Source organism: Convolutriloba macropyga, chromosome 6, assembly GCF_964194025.1.
Source record: "Convolutriloba macropyga chromosome 6, txConMacr16.3, whole genome shotgun sequence".
NCBI lineage: Eukaryota > Metazoa > Xenacoelomorpha > Acoela > Convolutidae > Convolutriloba > Convolutriloba macropyga.
The window spans coordinates 8,199,953-8,221,975 of NC_134473.1; the positions used below are offsets into that span (position 1 = coordinate 8,199,953).

A 22,023-nucleotide genomic window follows, 5' to 3' on the forward strand; every position below is an offset into this window, starting at 1 on the left:
TCAACGTACTAGTAGTGTGTATGTTATCTACCAGTCGGTTCTATGCTCAGCTTCTGAAGGTTCAAGCATCGGAGACTTGCCTAGGGCCGGCCAGAGCAATAAACAACTTACGGGATGGGGATGGCTTCCTCATGAACTCTACCAGTCGTTTGTGCCATTGGAGCATGGTGGTACAGATAGAAAGCACCGGTGACTGCTAGCAATATCCCTATCAGGGCCGGGCACACCATGACCGAGGAGCGGATGCTTGCGTGCTGAAAAGCCTGGATAAAGGCCGCTTTCTCCTGGAGACCGGTCTGAAGTGGGACAATGTATGCCATCCGGGTCAGCATCAGTCACACCTCGAAGCTGCTGGTGTGTTTGGATCACAGGCAGAGAGGATAGATATGTATGATGTATGTATCGTATGTTTATGTATGATGCATTCCGGTTTAAGGTTGGGAACGTAAACATATGGCATGTGGAACCTAACCGCAGAACTTACTGCCATAGTGGCCAATCCAAGGCTGTATGTCGCCATTCCGAAGAACGTGTGCTTGGCCTTCAGGCTCTTGCGCGCATCTGCCGGCCACCCCGGGTAGACATAAGCCCATGCTCCAACGATTACCTGGGTAAAGAACCCCACCAACAGTAACCTGTACGAGAAAAGTGTGGTAGGTATGTGATAGACTACGTCAAAACGCGTATGCCAGCGATATCAGCCGATAGACATACCTGTTGTCCCAAAACGGACAAAGTGAGGATACCAAGCCATGAATGCAAACTGTACAGGTCTGGAGTAGGCGCTGGCTGTTTCAGAGAGTGTGACTTAAAGACGGCGATGACCGCTATGATGACCAGAACCAATGCAAGGCAATGCAGGATGATGTGCAGCTTCTTCTTCAGCTCCCTGCATTCCCACCAGATTCGAGTAAGCTCGCCGAACATGGACGGTGGGAACGTAAAATACACATCTACCCCTCCGGTCCTTCCCCCGTTGGCCCCCCACATCCCTTAGTTCCACACTGGTCAATGATAGTGCCTGCAAGCCTCACACGCCGAACAGGTGGAATAACGCAGCAAGATAGGTAGCCATACCTGGGTGCCTTATCTGCAAAACATAATGGAGCCTTGTAAGCAATCAAGGCCTCGCCCATTAGCACTGGAAAGGCTATGCACATGAGAAGAGGATGCCAGTTGAAAATAACGTCAGTGGTGTTGACACCCGGGCCTGTCACTGTTGGTGATAGGCCGACACCTCCCAGGTAGCGGAACACCCAGAGGAAGGTGAGGGCGACCATCAAGGCCGTTGAAAGCCGACCCAGCCACCTTGTGCGGACCGGTGCGCGGCCCTGATAACACGGTGGGAAGTCATGTGAGTTGATCAGTGGCTGGGTTTCTGACATGGTGGTGTAGCTGTGCGATGTGCGCGATGTCGGCCTGTTCGGTCAGCGTTCTGGCCCGCAGCCGTAGTCGCTCTCCGATCACAGCGCTACTGCTAGTTACTATATGGGTTCTAGCTGCCGCTGCTTCGCACTGCGCGGAAGTATGCGAGGCGGTAAAACTGGGCCTGGATGCAAACTAGCTGTCAGCGACCTGCCGAGGGTACAGCACCAGGAGGAACAGCACAGGTCTTCCTGCCTGGAAAGCTGTGTTCCTGGAAGGCTGTGTTCCTGGAAAGCGGTAGGTACCTACCCGGTATCTCCTACCTATTCATACGGCGCGCACTTCGTGTTTTACACACACACACACACACACACACACACTGACACACACTAATAACACACACACACACACACACACACACACACACACACACACACACACACAAAACAAGCATCCCAACAACGCCGACAGGGTAGGTAACTTGTAATTTTAAAAATAACACCAGTAGGGTCGAAAAAAAAGAAAAAAAAACACCAGTAGGGTCGCTACCCTACCCGTTGTTTTCTCTTATTTCACGCCTGTCGCTAATTTCACAATAGTACTTAACACGTATAAGTGTAACAGATAGGTGTAACACTATCTACGATACTAACGGTAGGTACTAAATCATGCCGGATGCCGCACGAGTGTGAAATAAGTGCCAGGTGTAACAGTTTGGGTGTCTGATTTTCGCATTAGAAACGAACCCCTTAGGCGTTGAAGGAGACCCCAGGGACTCTAATATAGTTAGATGACCTTTCAATGAACATTTTCTTCCCCGTGCACATCTCCAATAGAGGTCACCCCGTGACGCCGTGACCGTGACGCCGGGTACCTACCTACGTGTATTTTATATAACCTAACCTAACGGTACGTACCTACCCGACGTTCAACTGCCTGCAGCTTTAAAAAAAAAAACAAACAGTCCTCGGACTGACATGCAGATTGTGTAAAACCCGAAACCTAGGGCCTAGGGGTAGGGAAATGGGCCTGTTGTTTTCTACCCTGACAGGTGCACGAGACGGTTTTACTATCTGCAGATGCCTGTTGCTGATACAGGCCTACTATACATCAGGTGCGTCACCGCACATCCATTCAGAAGGGTTCCATATATTGGTGTGTATCTGGTACTCCGCACTCGCATTGCTCTTGGGGGCATTGCTCTTATTTAATTAGGGGCTACCATACACTACTCCAACAAAGTTCATGCAATATGGAGTTTGTAGGGTTAATGGCCACTAAGGGGCATGATGTTCAAAACACCCCCCCAAAGGCTCCTTATGTATGTCTTGCATGAGGCTATGGGGTATAGGGGCTGTGAATTGGCTATTTGGCTGCAGTAGTGACTGTAAACCAAGGGGTCCTTGAATGTGTTGCATGCAGCTGGACCTCGTTTTTCCCCAAAACAAGGCCATGTTCGTGGCCATAGAGCACTTGGGAGGGATGGGGCATGGGAGGGATAACGAGATGGCAGTAATTGCTTGCTTATGGGCTAGTTGTCCACCAAGGGACATGCCTAGAAACCATGTGGCCTAGCACCTATGGCAATTCTATGTTGGTGTAAGAGGTTTCAGAACCGATGGGGATGAGGGCAGGCCAATGGGGGCTGTAGTCAAAACCTATACAATTTCATTGTAGACAAATCCTATATTTGTAGTCAAATCCTATAACTGTAGTCAAATCCTATAGCACGAGCAGTAGAAGTACGAATACTGCAATTTAATTGCAGTCAAAATATATCGTACGGGATGTACGTGTCCGCGAATGTACGAATACGGTACAGTAGGTTTCCCGCCGGCCCCAGATCCCCTGTAGGAAATGACCACAGTTTGAAAGAGACGGGCATTTTGAATGGTCTTGCCGCACCTGGCGGCCGCAGTTTGCAAGTGGCACTCGCACTCCTCCTGCGCCTACTCCACTTGAGAGGACGGCCCCGGACGTAAGCTTCGCTGATTCCCCAATGAGGGAGCCTCTCCCCCCTGAGGACATGATTGAGGGCTACGAAGGTGAGGTGTTTGCATTTGAGGTGCCGTTCCGTCAGTTCGTCGTGCCGCTCCGGTTGTGTTGCGACATGCTTGAATCTAATCGCTTCTGATCGCTTCTGTCCGATTCTGGCAGCGTCGTATTGCTTCTGGTCGTTTCTGACTGCTTCTGAACGCTTCTGGCAGCGACGGTGTTTAGTTGGTATTGCTTCTGGTCGCTTCTGGTTGCTTCTGTTCGCGTCTGGTGCTGTATGGCTTAAGTCCGCATAGCATCTATCCGCTTTTGACTGCTTCTGATCGCTTCTGGCAGCGTCAGTTTTTAGTTAGTAATGCTTCAGGTCGCTTCCGGTTGCTTCTGATTGCGTCCGGTGCTGGTTGTGTTTAGTCGCTTTTGCTTCTGGTCGCTTCTGTTCGCTTCTGTTTGCGTCTGGTGTTGTCTAGCTTAAGTCCGATCATAACATCTATCCGCTTTTGACTGCTTCTGATCGCTTCTGGCAGCGTCAGTGTTTAGTTAGTAATGCTTCGGGTCGCTTCCGGTTGCTTCTGATTGCGTCCGGTGCTGGTTGTGTCTAGTCGCTTTTGCTTCTGGTCGCTTATGTTTGCTTCTGTTTGCGTCTGGTGTTGTCTAGTAGCTTAAGTCCGATCATAACATCTATCCGCTTCTGACTGCTTCTGATCGCTTCTGGCAGCGTCAGTGTTTAGTTGGTAATGCTTTTGGTCGCTTCTGGTGGCTTCTGTTTGCGTCCGGCGCTGGGTGTGTTTAGTCGCTTTTGCTTCTGGTCGCTTCTGTTTGCTTCTGTTTGCGTCTGGTGTTGTCTAGCTTAAGTCCGATCATAACATCTATCCGCTTTTGACTGCTTCTGATCGCTTCTGGCAGCGTCAGTGTTTAGTTAGTAATGCTTCGGGTCGCTTCCGGTTGCTTCTGATTGCGTCCGGTGCTGGTTGTGTCTAGTCGCTTTTGCTTCTGGTCGCTTCTGTTTGCTTCTGTTTGCGTCTGGTGTTGTCTAGTAGCTTAAGTCCGATCATAACATCTATCCGCTTCTGACTGCTTCTGATCGCTTCTGGCAGCGTCAGTGTTTAGTTGGTAATGCTTTTGGTCGCTTCTGGTTGCTTCTGTTTGCGTCCGGCGCTGGGTGTGTTTAGTCTCTTATGCTTTTGGTCGCTTCTGGTTGCTTCTGTTTGCGTCTGGTGCCGTCTTGCTTAGGTCCGTATAGCATCTAATCGCTTCAGGTTGCTTCTGTACGCGTTTGTCACCGTCAGTATTTCGGAATTTCGCATGTGGTCGCTTCTGATTGCTACTGTACGCGTCTGTCGCCGTCTATCTCTGACCCCCCCCTCCCCTCTTATGCCGTCGCAGACTCCCCTGTCCCGGCCCTTCATGCGCATGGAACTCCCGGACCTGGAGAACCTGAGGAGGCTCCCGTTGAACTTGGCCCCGCCGCCTCTCAAGCGTGTCACTTTCTTCCCCTTCCCCCTGGGTGATCGGCGTCGTCCCCCCTCACTGATGATGCAGGTGTGTCGTCTGTGAAATTCTGCAGCCTGTCTATATCAGGTCAGGTCAGGTTGACAAGTAACGCTTCTGTCCCCGCCGCCAAACGCTTCTGTCCCCGCCGCCAGGATCCCCGCCACTTCGAGGATCTACACTGCGCGAGGCCGTGCGATGCAGTGGTCCTATTTTGGCAATTTTGGCAATTTTTGCATCATCCGCCGCAGTATTCATATTTTTACAGCTCGTACTATCGGAAATGACATCAACTATCGGAAATGACAACAACTATAGGTTTGTCTACAAAATGTAACGGAATTGCCTACAATCCCCAGGCCAATGTGGTGCCTATGGTGGGACCCTATTTCGCGACCCATACCCCAATGAACCTGATTAGGGTGACAATAGGGCCCCACAGTCATCCATATGAGGCCCTATGAGTATTATAGGGTGATTCCAAACCCTTAGGGTTAGGGAGAGATGTAGCCAAAACTGAGCAAAACATGTCAAATTGAGGTTCCCAACAATTGACATACGCCATAGAGGGTCAAGAGCTCAAAGATAGCCAAACCTTCGAATAGAGAAGTTGTAAAGCTATGAATTTTACCCCACATGAAGGGGTAGCTCGCCCACCATGGCCTTGGCATGACTCTGCTATGGGGGCCTGGAGACAGTACAATTGAAAGTGGCAAAAACAGAAAAATGGCTGTACAGGCCCAGGGAGGCCTCAGATGGCGATTTTGACCGATTTTTTGAGGCATGTCCGTAAACTAAGTTGACAATTTATGTTTACTTGGGCTTCCCCGCACCTTATGCCACTTTCGGGGCCCCCATCCGAGCTCTCGTGGCCAAGACAGCTCTTGGCCGTCCCCCAAAATCCCCTCAATTGCGCCCATCAAACTGGCTGCCCACAACATCCCACGTCCCTCTACCCCATGTCTTCCACACTCATTTTTGTGTTCTCTTGGCCATGGAACCTTCACATCTTAAGGTGTGTCACCGATTTATGGAGTTACAACCATGCCAGAGTCGCCCAAGCCTTGGCAGGGCCATGTACTACTTAGGTACTGTGAAAGCCAAGTGTTGTAACCACCTCACGTACCCAATACGTTACATCATTTAACAACTCAAATAAAGGATTGTGAACCTGAAATCATGTCAGCTGTAAGCCCTAGGGATAATGTCCACGTGACCTGGATAGGGTCTCAACCCTATCATTAGAAACCCTACAATACCACAATGACCAAAATGCCCAAAAAGCACATGCCAATGAACGTTTTTGGATTAGTGTACAAGCGAGAGCTTTGATGTCCAAGTTACCCTCGCCCGCGCCAGAGATTCCTTTTAGTATTGCTCTTGTGAGGCATTGGTGTCGCACTTGGATAGCCTGGCTTAGCAGAAACCTGCAACTACAGCTATACTATTTGTACCAGCCCCAAGCGCGCGCCCATCCTTCAAGTCAATGCGTCCTGCAGATGTTCAATGCTGCGATGTTCGCTGTCCAACTCCGGGCCGATGGATCTTGGCACCTACAAAGCGCCAGAAGAGATAGCCAGAGATGGTTGCAGGAGCCCAGCTTGTCAGTGTCCTTTCGGCTGTCAGCTTACTTACTGCCGCTAGCATGATCGTTGTTTGGTGCTTTTGCGATGCTCTCTAGCCATTTCATGTCATTGTCAAACTGCTGCTTCACCAGCACATATTGAGTGGCAAGCTCGCTCGCAGCTGATTCCTCATACGCTACAACTCCGCCTGGCAGAGTAACCACCTCCTGCACCTGTGCAGTAAGGCAACAATCGTAATGTCAAGACACCCAAAGCCAGAGAACATGCAAAACATGAGGCCATTCAATGAAAAATCTACGCATGTTATTGCATGAACACATAGAGTATATCTGTAACTTGCCTTAGCCTCATCCTCAGATTGACGAACCGTCGGGATCGTATCTGCTTCCGAATCCATCCCATCATCATCGTCATCCTCACTGTCAGGCATACAACCATCATCGAATTTTACCGTTCTCTCACTAGGATTTCGACTGTCATACCGGGTGCGTACTGTCGTTCCTCTGCTCAGCTCAACACGGTTCAACAGTGACTCAAGCCGCTCGATGATGTATCTCGCTTCTGCCTGCAGCCATGAAAACACGTGCACACTTGTCAACCATCTTGTGAGACTTGCACAAGCCTCTCAAACCACCGTCCAGACCGAAAAGAGCATGTGTGTCAGCAAGTCGCACACCCTGTTGTCAGTAGTGCTGACATTCGCAAAACTAGTAGTTTGGAGAGGTTAACGGGCACCTGCACAACACCGCACTCTTCGATCAGGTCTGCGTATCTGAGATAGATCAGTTTTGCACTTCGTTCATCCTCATCGAACTCATCCTCACACCCTGCCATAAATCCTCTGTTTTCATTCTCCTTGGTTAGAGTATCTTTAGCTTCCTCCATTTGCTGAGCCACCACACCTGAAGAACACTGCAGTTAGTGCTTGAGCGACAACATTGCCTCGATCATGAATTAACCTGGGCAGGCTTCATGTCTGCAAATCCCCCGCCCCAGTACTAATTCCGGCAAGACGGACAGCAAGGATATCACGTTTCCCACAGGCCTTCCACAGGTAGGTACAGGCAGCCATACCAGACAGAGCACAGTAAGTCAAACATATTCATGTTAGGTGCTTTAGCTGCAAAGATAGCGGCGCACCAATGAACAGGTTGAGAACCACGAATGCACTCAACACGATGAAGGAAACGAAGAACATGGATGCCAGCCATGGCTGTCGGGTCGGTGTGGTGCACCTGCACACGAAATCCCAGGGACAAAATGCTTTAACAGTATTTGCAAACAAAATGGGTCACTCGTGACATGATTTGATCATGACAGCTTTGGATTGCTGATGGCCCTTTCACGAGGCTTGCCATGGTCAGGAGTGGGGATCCAGAAAACCAGCAATGTTACCAGCAAGGTGCGCTGCATGCACACCTGTCTGCACGGTAACTGTCACAGTCCACCACATCATTTCCATACATTTGCGAGTACATGATATCAGTCCAGTCGTCTAGCGTTGACATCCTGAAAGCAAGAAAGGATACTTAACCCAGTGAGATGTACCATTCTTTGCCCTGATATGACACTGATCCCCAGATGCCGTGCATATTCATATTGTTTTAGAGCAGACCAGGGGAACTAAGGCGCATGTTTCATGCAGCAAGTACACAAGTGCAATGCGTTTGGAAACATTCTGTTGTAGTCTTGAGTTGGAATCAGCAGACTCGCATGGTGCAGATGGCCACAGGAATGCACTATCCAGACTCCCACATGGTGCACAGGAGCCTCACATAATGGCACTGACAACACTCAACGAAAGTCAACCACAACCTGGCCCTGGGTGTATAGCATCTGCCTGTGCGGATATGCTGAGTTCCATGTGACGTAATCCCAGTACTCACCTGAAAAGGGTCAAGAATGTCGTCTGGAGATCATGGAAGTTCACAGGGTCATTTTTCTTGAAGAACGAAAGGCACATGATGCCATACAAATAATACACCAAGCACAGTAGCAAAGCCACGTAGAAGATGGAATATACTGAGCCAAGCAGCCCCATGACGAGGATCTGGAGCTCAGGGAGAGTCCGCACAAGCTGCACCACATGTGGCAGTAGTCAGCTTCTGCTTTTGAGTACAGAGAGGGACCAGTCGTTGTGACACTGACAGATATGGCATGAGCACAGCTCTGGTTGTGGAATGCTCGGATACACTGGGGAAATTCTCTCTTGGGCCATAGGAGGCGCGGCCTGTACCTCGAGTATGTTTGGAACTGGGGCATGGGGAAAGCATCAGGTATAACCCACCTTCAGAACTCGAAGGAGCCGAAACAGACGGATAACTGTCACCATAGACGCATCCAAGGGCAGGTAGCAAACCAACACCACGATGAAGTCGAATATGTTCCAGAAGTTCCATCCTTCACTATCATAGATGAACTCCCACGGCGACAATCCAACCGCTAGAAGCTTGAGGATGCATTCTAGCGTGAAGATGTACAGGATGATCTGGAGCGTACCAGTCATGCCAGCATATATACTGTAATCAGTATCTGGTTTTATGGATTCAAGACAATCAGCAGAAAATACCACAGGACTGAGCAATACCTGGTCTGCAATATTGAGAATGGAGTTGTCCTCCAAACTTGGGTATGTCTGGATGCCAACTAATATGCTTGCGACAAGAATTATGCCCGTGATGAAGTTCTGAAAGTAGTTGCTGCATGCTATCCGTAAGCAGAAAAGGGTCAACTTCATGTACGACGTGAGCCAAAGGGGAGGACAATACTCGTCTTCAGGCACATGGTCGCTGTATCCTGCGGTGGCAGGCCTCCCTGCCCCTGCAAAATCTGATGTCCCCGCTGGGTAATGGAATAACAGAAACAAATTGGTCATGGAAACAAACGAAAATAAAAACAATGCCCGCGTATCCAACAACACCATTGCTGCTGTGCAGCATTTTCACACCAGATATCAATTCTGAGTTGGAAGGGCCAAAGTTGCGGCAGCGTGCCTGCTTCTGAAACGTTTGCTGTGTCATCCATTGTGCGGAAAGCCTTGGCGGAATCTCCATTCCAGGACTAGCATTCAGTGGTGGAAATGTCAATGTCAACAAGGAAAAACTGGTTTCTTTCACGAAAGACTGACAAAAATACAACGCGGCTGAGTGGAGTAAGCCGGCCATGCATAAATCCTACCACGAAATCCATTTGTCAGTCAAACCTGGTATGTCAAAATCCACATGCAAATGCTGTGGACCGAGAACGAATAGTTCCTTGAAGGCCAGCGGCAGTGGTGCTCACAATTATGGGCTTTGTCTTCAGGCTGTGTGCTGAAATCAATGGTATGCTGGGACCTTCTAGTGATGTCATATCCACCGCTGAATACAGACAGGTGGGGCACACAGAAAGCATCTTGTCAGTCTCACAGACATTGTGCGGGAAGGCTGGCCGAAAACCGGATTGGAAAACTGCGTACAGAGCTCCATCACAACGGAAACAAAGTTCTTGCTCCTAATCCTTGGCGGCAAGACTACCGATCAAAGAAATTTGAGGCCCGCTTACGTCTCACTACGTCTGAGGCACCCGCAAGGGTCAACTGCAGATGTGAATGTGCCGGTTGGGATGTTTGCCTGTTGTATGCTAGAAGTGAGGATGCACTAGATGTATACAGCACAGGGAGTATCCCATAATGGTGACCAGAGACCTCAATGAACTCTTACTCTGCAATGTCACCAGCAAGAAAGAGTAGCGCTAAAATTGGTGCAGCTCTAGGACACGGCGATGGGACACACCACTGTCTTTGCATCTGACAGGATATGACGCATCCAACATCCTGGGCATACCCGAGGCAGGGCTGCTCCAGGTAACCAGATAGTCGGAGAACTCTCAACTCAGCTGCCTCAAGATCGGGGTTCTGCTATCCAGCTCCCATCCAGTCATCTGCAACCTGCACTTATACACAGCTGCAGAACCGCGGCGGCAGGCAACAATTAATCGCACAAGCAAACTTGATTTGAATCCATTGTTCTTTGCAAAGACTGCGATAGGACGTTCCAAAAACAGTGAAAGGTTCAAGCTGAAAGGGTGCAGGGAGAGGAAGTAGAAGCCTGCTGAAGGTAACCAAGTGGACTCGGACTCTCGAAGGCTCCAGGTTACTAGGGTAGCCCGAGGGTGCAGCACGCAACTAAAAAAAAAGCTTCTGACAGTACTATGCAGTATGGACATGGAAGCACCATAGCAGACCACATGCTTGTCCCACAGTTTGCCCCTGGATCTACACTACCGTCTGAATCCTGTAAGTCGCCCAACTATTGCCGGCACCCGTCCGTCAGGCACACATTCAAGCAAGGGTGGTACACAGACGGACGATGTTGAGAGAAACCGTGCTTGCTCGCTTGTCTCCGTCTGTGCCACAACCGGAAACAATGCTACCCTTGAGCTGTCAGATAGTAATGCCTCGGATGTTCCCCAAGCACAGTAGACACCCCCATGGAACGAGAGAGAAAGGTCCTGGACCTCACAGACCTCGAGCTTTGCGCACGTGAGGTCCACCGAGCCACCGTAGTTGCGGCAGTACGTCCTGAACACTGCAAATGGTTGTCCCTACTTATCCAGCCGCTTCACACCAATATCGCTATGTATGGCAAGGAGCCTTACAGCTTACCAGAAACGGCGTGCCAACACTTCGGGCTTTGTGACTCATAAGATTCAGCGTTCGTATCGATTTGCTTGGTCATACGGCAACGGCCACCGCACGGTGCATTGCAGGCGAGCTGCTCGCTGCGCGCTTTTTGACATGCGGGTTAGTAAATATAGTAATTAGTAGTCCGTACGCGGTACGTCAGTACGCTAGCCAGCTCTGTACGTGCATATGGTCGCGCAGCGCCGCGGACACTCGTCTCAAGTCTCATGGTCGATCGACCTTAGCTCAGCGAAGCGTTGGGTTTTGGGGAGTAGGTACTGTTCGTACAAGTACGAATACAATCAATATTATGTTCAATATTGTAGTACAACTTCCTGACAGGGTTAGTCAGGGTATTAACAGGGCACACAGGGTACTTGTCATTCGTACTGTACGAGTGACAAGGAGACATTAATTAAAGGAAGCTGGACTATGTGAGAATAGTCCAAGATAGGAAACACGATATACAATAAAGTACTAACATAAGAAATAATTCTATAATTATTACATATACCGTAACTTGTACCTGCAGCTTCTGCAGGGACTTAGCACAGGACACAAATCTGTACATAACTGTATATATGAGGGAATTTAACATAGCACATGACCTAGTGTGCTATAGTGGAGTATAAATAGCTGTACTAATTAGAAACTTGTAACAATTAAAAATCTACTTACTTCAACAGGTTATGGGCCCTCTCATGCAGAAAACCTTATAAATTTCATAACAACAGTCCTGGAACTTTCAAAACAAACACAGACAGATTCACCTTCAGACATCTCAGACAACACAACACAAACTTTGTCGACTGACAGCTTCGAACTTCATTCCAGACAGCTTTCTTTCTTACTAAGCTAATCAAAAACAACAGTATTACAAGATTCCTACGAGAACCAATTCAAAACTAATCGACATTCAGTCGACGACACACAGTTCAGTTTCCGAAACAAGTTACGACAAAGAAGAGATGGCTTCCAGTGCTGGAAAGAGGACGACCGAAAAGGTAAAGGGCGATTCCGAACAAGTAGAAATCGATACGAGGGTATTGGGAGTGTCGACAAGGGTCGACGATGCAGAGATTTGTGAGAAAGATCAACTTCGAGAGTTGTTCGATGCTCTGCAGTCCTGTAGAGAGGACATTGCTTTCCTCATGAGTGAGAACAAGCAACTAAGAGATGATGCATTGGCTGCACAGAGGGCAGCTACCTTCGAGAATGCATCAGGAGATCAGCAGCCTACCAAGCAGGCAAGAGGATCGTACTGCGACGTGGTGAAGAAGTCACTAACTCAAGAAGTCGAGTCGATCATCGAGATCTTACCTGCCGACGACAACACCGAGTTGCCGACTCACGAAGAAAAGGCTGTCGACATTGAGAATGACGACCTGCTGATCCAGCCGATTCCTGAGCAGGAGATCAAAGTGAAGACAGAGAAGAGTCCTGTCACTGACGAAAAGTCAGAGAGCCAGAAGATGGGGCGCCTGAAGGCCTCGAGCTTGCCGACCCTTGAGACACCAGCCAAGAAGAACTTTGAGAATTTCTCATTCAGATTTACATCAGCACTTGGAGCACTGGATGGCAACTGGCTGGAAGTGCTGCTTATGGCTCAAGGCACTGCAGCAGATCAAGAGCGTCTGTTCTCGGCACTCACCTGTGCCCTGAAAGATGATGCCGCACTGAACCTGGTAAAGCGTCATCGCCTTGTTGCTTCAAGCACTAAGGCAACCGAGGCTTGGAAGACCCTGGAGAAGGCCTATGCGGGGCACGCACCACACAGAATTCAAGGCCTGCTTACGCAGATGAGCCAGGAGCAGGGAATGACAGAGACAATGGAGAAGTATACAACCCGAGTGGTGAACGCCGCCAACCAGCTAACAGCCGTGGGCCAGCCTCAAGCTGATACAACTGTATGCCACCTTCTACTCTAAGGTGTGCGGAGACCTGACTATGAACATGCAGTGCATCAACTGTTGCACAATGAAGAAATGATGAAAGACCTGACTGCTACAGTTGATTACCTTGTAGTCGCAGGAACAAGGACTGAAGAAGCAGCAGGAAGGCGCTCCACCGGGAGAACTGCTGGACATGCTTTTGCCGCTCGCATCGGCATGAAGGGATCAGGGCGCAAGTCGGCCAGCAGGCGTGCCACCTTCAAGAAACAACGTGACTTCTCAAAGGTCAGATGCTTCACCTGCGGCATGAAAGGACACATTGCCAGCAATTGTCCTAAGCGGTATGACTCCAGCGAGGAGCCATCAGCGCTATTGGCATCAGAAGAGAAGGTCGAGTCAGACAGCTCAGCAGTCATCAAAGAAGAATCAGATTTGGAGGAGCCATACTGCTTTATGGCCAGCATTATCGAAGATGCAGAAGAAGGAGAGATTAAGCCAGAAGAAGTGGAACGCGCAGATGAGCATCTACCTGATGCAGCAGAACCAGTGTTGCAGGAGTTGCCGCCTTGGAGACAGCGTCGCACTGAAGGAGATACTTCAATTCATCAGAAGTACTCGTCATGGTATACCCCCCCGGCCGAGGCAGCGGCATGGCACTGGGATCCCTGGGCCAATGCATGGAAACCATGGAGTGAGCAGAACAACAAGGAGAACGTCTGGTCTATGCGGGCAACGGATCAGAGAAAGGAGGGAGACGCAACAGAGATGCCAAGGCAGGAGCAGTCAGCCGCAGAAAGGAGAAGAGCACACAGCATACCCACAGCTATGACAGCCTCGGTTTCCAGAAACTATGCAACGGAGCCGTTCTCGGGAAGTCAGAGGGATCTCCCACAGTTGACTAATATTGTGAAGATACACCCACTACCAGCCAGCGGCCATATTGATCATATGATCAATCTATGTGGGGGAGGATCAGTCAACGAGCTTGAAAATCATCTGGAGAATGGAGGGTCGGTGGGACTCTACACTCATGTAGAGATCAGCGAGCGCATGAGGCGTGTAGCTAGGGCAAGGATCACTTACCTTGCTGACAGATTTCCACAGCAGCTTCCCTATCACGCAGTCAATGGCTGCTTTGTACGTCTTCCTTATGATGTGAGGAAGATAACTCCCCGGATGCTGGATGCGCTCCCACGAGTCAACCTTGCAGTATCCGGAGCACCATGTCAGGGATTCTCGGTGGCAGGAGAACAGAAGGGGTGGGGAGACACCAGGTCTCTTATATTCCCTGTCGTCATCAGAATCATCACGCATCTACACAGTCGGGGACCGCTCACCTACATCTTCGAGAATGTCCCAGGAGCCTTGCTCTTCAAGGAGCTGGTATGGAGCCTCGGGCAGCCTCTTCGAGTGGACGCTGCACAATTGGGAGGAGCGTCACGCAGGGAGACTCTGATATGGACCAACATCGACAGCCATCAGAATCTCAACCGCTCTTATGAGAACTCAAAGGTACCCCCAATGACAGTCAAAGAGTTATTGCAGTTACTTCAGCTATCGCCAGAATGGAAAGAGCAGTATGAAGGACAAGTACTCCCTAAAATACTAGCAAGGATAGGGAGCTGGTCTCATAACTGTAGGTTTGGTAGGCCAGGTTCCGGTATGCTACTACATCATGGACGACCTACTGAGGCCTCGGTGGATATCAAAGAGGCAGGAGTTGGCATCGCGCCAGGGACTACGATCGGGAAGGACGTCACGGATGAAGACCGATGCCAGGCAGCCGGGTCATGCATCGGCAAGGCTATTCTACGCTGGCTGTGGGAAGCGAGCTATGAAAAGACCGGCAGAACAAGCAGCCTTATGGCACTCACCGCGACCCAGCCAACGTCAAAGAGGGCGCGCCGCAGGAAGATGCGCAACGCCTTCCCGGACCTGTGGATTTATGACAGCGGAGCGTCAGCACACATGACATCGTGCCGCAATGACTTCTGGGTCTATCGTGAACTTCCTACTCAACTCCGAGTAAAAGGTATTGGGTGTATGGCGGTCGGCATTGGGAACGTCAGGTGCAGGATGCCATTGCAAGAAGGAGGAGTGTAGGAAGTGGAGCTACAGGACGTCTACTATGTTCCTGAACTAGAGAATCAGACAGGGGGTAATAAATTTACTCGCCTGTTCAGTCAACATGCAGCACACTCAGCCTCGCCAAATGCGTCCACACACTTCAGACCTGGGGGAGCAGCAATCAGTCTCAATGACAGCATCAGCGTCAAGATTTATCCTCTTCAAAGGATGGGACTATACGGGCTTCGCTCGGCAATCGACAAACAGATAACAGGTAACTCACTTGTTGCTCTGGTTGCGGGTCCTATAAAATTAGACGGGGATTTGCTTCATAAAAGATTGGGGCACTTACATCAACGTGGTGTGTCGTGTGCACTTGATCATCCGCAGACCAAACTCAAAATGTCAGGGAGCCTACAACCAGAGTACCACTTCTGCAAAGTTTGCGCTCTAACCAAGTCTACGGAGCAACCGCGATCACGAACTCGGGCTACTCTTCCAACCAGACCTATGGAGCTGGTTGGACTGGACATATGGAAGGCATCAACTGTTTCGTTGCAAGGTAATTCATATGCCCTGGGAGCAGTTGACTACGCGACGTCAATGGGATTCATTTGGTTCTTGCGTACTAAAGATGAGGCAGCCAGAAAGATTGGTGATTTGATTGCGACATGCAAGCAGATGTGTCATCCGCTTAAAGCTCTACGTCTAGATAATGATGCAGTGTTCCGTGGCGCCATTTTTCAGGAACATTGCAAACAACACAACGTCAAGTGCGAATGGACTGCACCCTACTCGCCGCATCAGAACGGCAAGCAGGAACGCACCTGGAGAACGCTCAGTGAAGCAACACATGCTATGCTCCTACACGCCGGACTTCCAAGAAGCTACTGGGAGTTCGCCCTATCAGCCGCAGTTTTTATCTACAATCGAGTCCCTCGGCAACGACCATGTGGCATCCCAGTGGTACTCGCCGGACTTCCTGAGCCTGATTTATCCAAACTAAGGGTGTGGGGATGCCCGGCCTATGTTCACATTCCTGAACATCATAGAAAGAAATTGGAACCCCGGTCCTATCAAGGAATTTTTGTTGGATATGCAACAGATGCGCCAGCATGGAAAATATGGAATCCAGCAACTCAGTCAGTCGTTTACAGCAGAAATGTAGAATTTGATGAAAGATGGCGAGACAACGTTCAGGTTGCTGAGGAGGGGAATTCTGATAAACAGGGGACTTTATTGTCAAAGGATGAAGTTCAGCCACCTGTAACATTGGATGATTCAGAAAATGAAACACCAGTGCATCCCATCATTCCAGATTTTTCGTCGCCAACACAAGACAAAATTAATGAATCAGAAAATACCAATGAGCAAATCTCAGGCCTGCCGTCGTGGTACAGAAATTCGTCAAGATATAACATCATTAAGAAAGAAGAGAGTTCACACATATCAGGGTTCGTGAGTCAGATTTCTACGGAAATGGAGCCAGAGACTCTGAACGAAGCGCTGAAATCAGACAAGGCACAAGAATGGTGGGAGGCAACTATGGAAGAATACAATGCACTGGAGAAAAATAACACATGGGAACTTACACTCCTTCCGCCGGGCAGAAAAGCAATTGGGAATAAATGGCTTTATAAATTAAAGAAAGGTGCGGATGGCATGATCTATCGCTACAAGGCTCGGCTGGTAGCAAAAGGCTGCAGCCAAACTGAAGGAATTGACTACAACGAAACTTTTGCACCAACAGTAAAATTTACAACCATTAGAACTCTCTTAGCTATCGCCGCCTCTAAAGACTGGCACGTTCATCAGGTGGATGTCAACACGGCTTTCTTGTACGCTCCCGTGACTGAAGAAATTTATATGAAACAGCCTCAAGGCTTCGTTCAACCTGGAAGCGAGCACAAAGTACTGAAGTTAAAGAAGAGCATTTACGGCTTAAAACAATCACCCAAAAACTGGAATGATACACTCAAGACATTCCTGATTACTGAGAATTTTCAGCAAATCAATACTGATCCAGGGGCGTTTATTCATAAAGATGAAAACAATAATACAATTGGAGTAATTCTGGTATATGTGGATGACATGGTGATGGCATACAAAAATCTATCAGTATTGAAAGAAATGAAGAAGAAGATTGCCAGTAAATTTGACATCAAAGATCTGGGAGAATGTGCGTGGCTGTTGGGAATCGCAGTGTCACAAAACAAAGACAAAGGAACAATCACGCTAAATCAAAGAAGTTTCATTGAAGAACTAGGAGCAAAGTATGGCTTAAACAAAGCGGCAGTCGTGCATACTCCAGCAGCAGTCGGGTCAATGACAACGGACAGCAACAGTCAGGAGCTGGAATACCCTGTCCTATATCAGAGTCTGGTGGGAAGCTTGCTTTACCTGATGGTTGCAACCAGACCAGATATAGCAAACGCAGTTAACAAACTATGTCGGCAGATGGCTAAACCTACAGTTGCAAACTTCAAAGCAGCAAAAAGAGTCCTGACATATGTCATACACACTAAACATTTGGGGATAACCTTCAGGAGGGGAGCAGAACTACAGGCAGTCGGTTACTCCGATGCAGATTGGGCAGGAGATAATGAGACAAGACGTTCTACTACAGGATATATATTTATGATCGGTGATGGCTGCATTAGCTGGAAGTCGCAATTGCAAAAGTCAGTGGCATTATCAACGGCAGAAGCTGAATATATGGCACTCGCAGCTACGGCACAAGAAGCGTTATTCATAAGACAACTCATGGGAGAAATGGGAAGCCCGCAAACGGTTACTACTATTTATGAAGATAATCAGAGTGCAATTGCCATGGCAAATAATTCAGTCACTTCGTCTCGGGCAAAACATATTGATATTCGCTTTCATTTCGTAAGAGAACTGATCAACAACAAGACTGTTCAGCTGGCATATCAATCAACCACTCAAATGCTGGCTGACATACTTACAAAATCTCTGCATCGAGAAATATTTGACAAATTGAGAAAATCACTTTTATTGTGATCTGTCACCGAATACTTTGTATTTTTCATAAAATTAATACTCCTTGAGGAGGGGTGTTCGTACAAGTACGAATACAATCAATATTATGTTCAATATTGTAGTACAACTTCCTGACAGGGTTAGTCAGGGTATTAACAGGGCACACAGGGTACTTGTCATTCGTACTGTACGAGTGACAAGGAGACATTAATTAAAGGAAGCTGGACTATGTGAGAATAGTCCAAGATAGGAAACACGATATAAAATAAAGTACGAACATAAGAAATAATTCTATAATTATTACATATACCGTAACTTGTACCTGCAGCTTCTGCAGGGACTTAGCACAGGACACAAATCTGTACATAACTGTATATATGAGGGAATTTAACATAGCACATGACCTAGTGTGCTATAGTGGAGTATAAATAGCTGTACTAATTAGAAACTTGTAACAATTAAAATCTACTTACTTCAACATACATCATTCATGTACTCGTACACGAGTACGTAGTACTGTCAGAATGTAAACTCTACGGCTGTACCCCTGCGTAAACCTTCGTACCAGCTACCCTGAAGTTACGCACTAATACACCACACCACGCGACACACACACTCTCCTACCAGCCTTCCCACATCTCCTAGACCTGACTTCTATAAATATAGCTGAACTGACCCTGTATACACATCCTGACAACCAACCAGACAACCTGAACAACACGATACGATGTAACAATCACTTCAGCCTAACTGGCTAGCGCCCACCTGCATACACTCAGACACACATTTTGACATGGTTTCGGAGCAGGTTTATCCTTGGATTTATCCTGAGAACTGATGACTCGCCTACAAGACACTGTCGCTATGGAATCTCAACCACCTGGACGGCCCCCTGGTCTTCCTCTATATTCTAACTTCACTGGATCGATACTTTCTTCTACCTGAACCTCTCTCGCCTGGACCTCTTGATCTTTCGCTGCCGTCATTCTGAACTGAACATTCTGGACAATACCTGGACATCCTGGACAAGACCTGGACTTCCGTTGCGGACACTACCTGGACTTCTCTTCTGGACAGACACGACCCGGACTTAGCTGGACCGACCGACACCTGGACATTTCATCTGGACAGACTTGGACATTCTGGACTGAAACTGGACCGACCCGTGTCCAACTCGCTCGCCGACCTCATCTTCGCGGAAACGCACCATCGCTCACCATCGCTCAACCTCGCTCAACCTCGCTTACCATCGCCGACTCTGGCAACGACTCCAACAGCCCTGGCCTCTCTCTCTGGCCACGTTCATCGCTAAACGCAACGATCGTCGACACTCGACTCAGCAAACGCTCTCTTCTCGCTCAACGTCTACACTCCCCACTCCTTTTTCGTCTTTCCCTCACATCTGCCCATCATTCACCACAGAAGTCTCGAACGTACCCCTGTACACCCAATACTCCCCCAACGTACACCCATTCACCCAATACTCGCGTACCCTATCATTTTCGAATTCCCTGAAAAACGTACCACCTACGCCGATACTCCGCGGTTTACTCGTGCTACAGCCGAGCGGGGGTGTCAGAATGTAAACTCTACGGCTGTACCCCTGCGTAAACCTTCGTACCAGCTACCCTGAAGTTACGCACTAATACACCACACCACGCGACACACACACTCTCCTACCAGCCTTCCCACATCTCCTAGACCTGACTTCTATAAATATAGCTGAACTGACCCTGTATACACATCCTGACAACCAACCAGACAACCTGAACAACACGATACGATGTAACAATCACTTCAGCCTAACTGGCTAGCGCCCACCTGCATACACTCAGACACACATTTTGACAAGTACTGTACACATGAATTGTCTCGAGGACGCGGACAAAATTCTCGGTGGTAGTAAGGGGGGGTACATCCTCAGTGTACCCCTCATTACTCGTACTCGTACACGATGTACATCGCTTTTCAGACCGTATTACACGTACACGAATAGGAGATATAATACCGTGATATGCAGTACTAATTCATTAAATTGGAGCTTGAGTACGAACGCGTACCCTACTCTACAGTACCATACGTATCGGCAAGGATATCAATCAATCCGATGGACAACTCTTCCGATGCGCGCGTGTTGTGACTCGTAATTGAACCAAGTCGGAAAGCCGACCCTGTGACACGGCAAGACCTCTTCAGTCTTAAGTTGCACCGTAAGTCTCCTGTGCGTAAAACTTTTTCTGCACAAGTGTTAAGTCCTCGAAACATCATTTTTAATATTAGTACGACTCAATAAAATGACCATCCCAATAACATAACTGAGAAAAGCATCAGAATGACACAGACAAATTGTTTTCCAGCAGATCTGTTTTTGATTTTCCCAGCAAACTCCTGCAAACTTGATTTTAAAACAGATTACAAAATGTCAGCTTTTTTCTGTCGTTTTTAAAAGAGCATTGTAGTGCAATCCCAATTCACGCTACTCTCTCTCTCTCTCTCTCTCTCTCTCTCTCTCTCTTCCTCTCTCAATATTGGATCGTGTCTTTGAAAAACTCACGGCCAACAATAAAATTTTCTTCATTAGGATTAAACAAATTAAATTTAAATTTTGTTGAACCATTTTATCAGTTGTTAGTCAATTCAGTTGTTTGCTTGACTCTGCTGTAGAAATTTCAAGTATATCGTACAATGGTTATATTTCTTTACGTTTTGAAGATCTTCCTGGTTTTACCTGAATTTTGTGGCCACAAATTTGTAAGTATTCTACACAGAAAAAATTGCGAAAGTTGTAAAAATTTCAATAAATGTAGTTTTACCGCTTCTTGTATTGAATGAAATTGTAATCAATAATACGACACGCGATTCAAAATTTATCACCGTGTGGACGTAGACAGACTGATCGTTTCTGTTTAGTTGTTTTAAAATCTAAAATTTTTATTGATTGCCATTGCATCTTTGAAGTGGCGTTTTCTCCTTTTGAGCTATTGTTTTCTGGTTATGTTAATTAAAAGGAATGTTTTCCATTAGTGAAAATAATTTTAGTTGAAAAATTTTTGTCCAGTCTAACTCTGATAAAGTTCCGTGCAACTCTTTTTACATTGAATATATTCGGTTGTAACCAAGTTGTTATGCGAATTGCTTTACCTTTTGTTTTTTATCGCGAGCAGAATTCTAAAACCTGCTAAATTAATTACGGACATTTTATTTCTCGAAGTTGTCAAAAAATCTTTTAATTAGAAATATTAATTTTTGAAATTGAAGACCAAATTGTATTTCTATAGGTATGTTCCATTTTTTTTAAATTACAGCCCTTACGTATGACTTTAAAATTACAACTTAAAATTGTTTGGAACCTTATATGCGGACGAACACTACAGATCCCGCTACTGTAGAAGTAGTCTCTGAAAATTTGAAAAATCACAAATATCAAATTGCTCATAATGGTACGCCTGAAAAACTATTATATTCTCCGAAACAGCGTTACGGTCTAAAAATGTCTATAAAAATAATTGGAGTTAACAATACCTGCAAAAATATAATGCAATTTACCAAGAACACATTAGCTAGAAATTTCCTGCAAACACAAAAAAGCAATACGCCCCTCCCAGTACGCCATACGACCCCCCCCCCCCCACCCCACCAGTAACAGGGCACAGAGCACGTGCCAATACATATTAATTAAGTATGTAAAAAATGGAAAAAAATGGCACGTGAGTGAAAATATTATGTATCAACTAAGCGGGGGGGGGGGGGGGGACAAAGGGCAAATATCCAGGGCACAACTTACTTGCAAAATCTAGGTAAATTTTCCTGCTTTTTTAATCAGTCTATTAGCAAGTCTTTTAGAGTTCGGTTGAAGAAATGAAAAAATTCGTCTTAAATGAAACTAGTTTAAACAGCTGATAATCTCTTCTTTCCAGAATGCTTAATATCAACATATAATTTATGACCGAAATGAGGGTCACGAACA

At 47.5% G+C, this 22,023-nt stretch overlaps 1 protein-coding gene across 1 annotated transcript; it reads right to left on the reverse strand.

Moving 5' to 3' along the window:
• Window positions 1-1,487, reverse strand: LOC142340737 (uncharacterized). The gene is made up of 3 exons (XM_075391435.1): window positions 1,078-1,487; window positions 485-889; window positions 1-296 (listed from the first exon to the last, which is right to left on the reverse strand). The coding sequence occupies exons 1-2, from the start codon at window positions 1,383-1,385 to the stop codon at window positions 670-672; spliced, it is 528 nt and encodes a 175-aa protein (XP_075247550.1). The 5' UTR covers window positions 1,386-1,487; the 3' UTR covers window positions 1-296; window positions 485-669.
• Window positions 1,488-22,023: the final 20,536 nt, after the last annotated feature.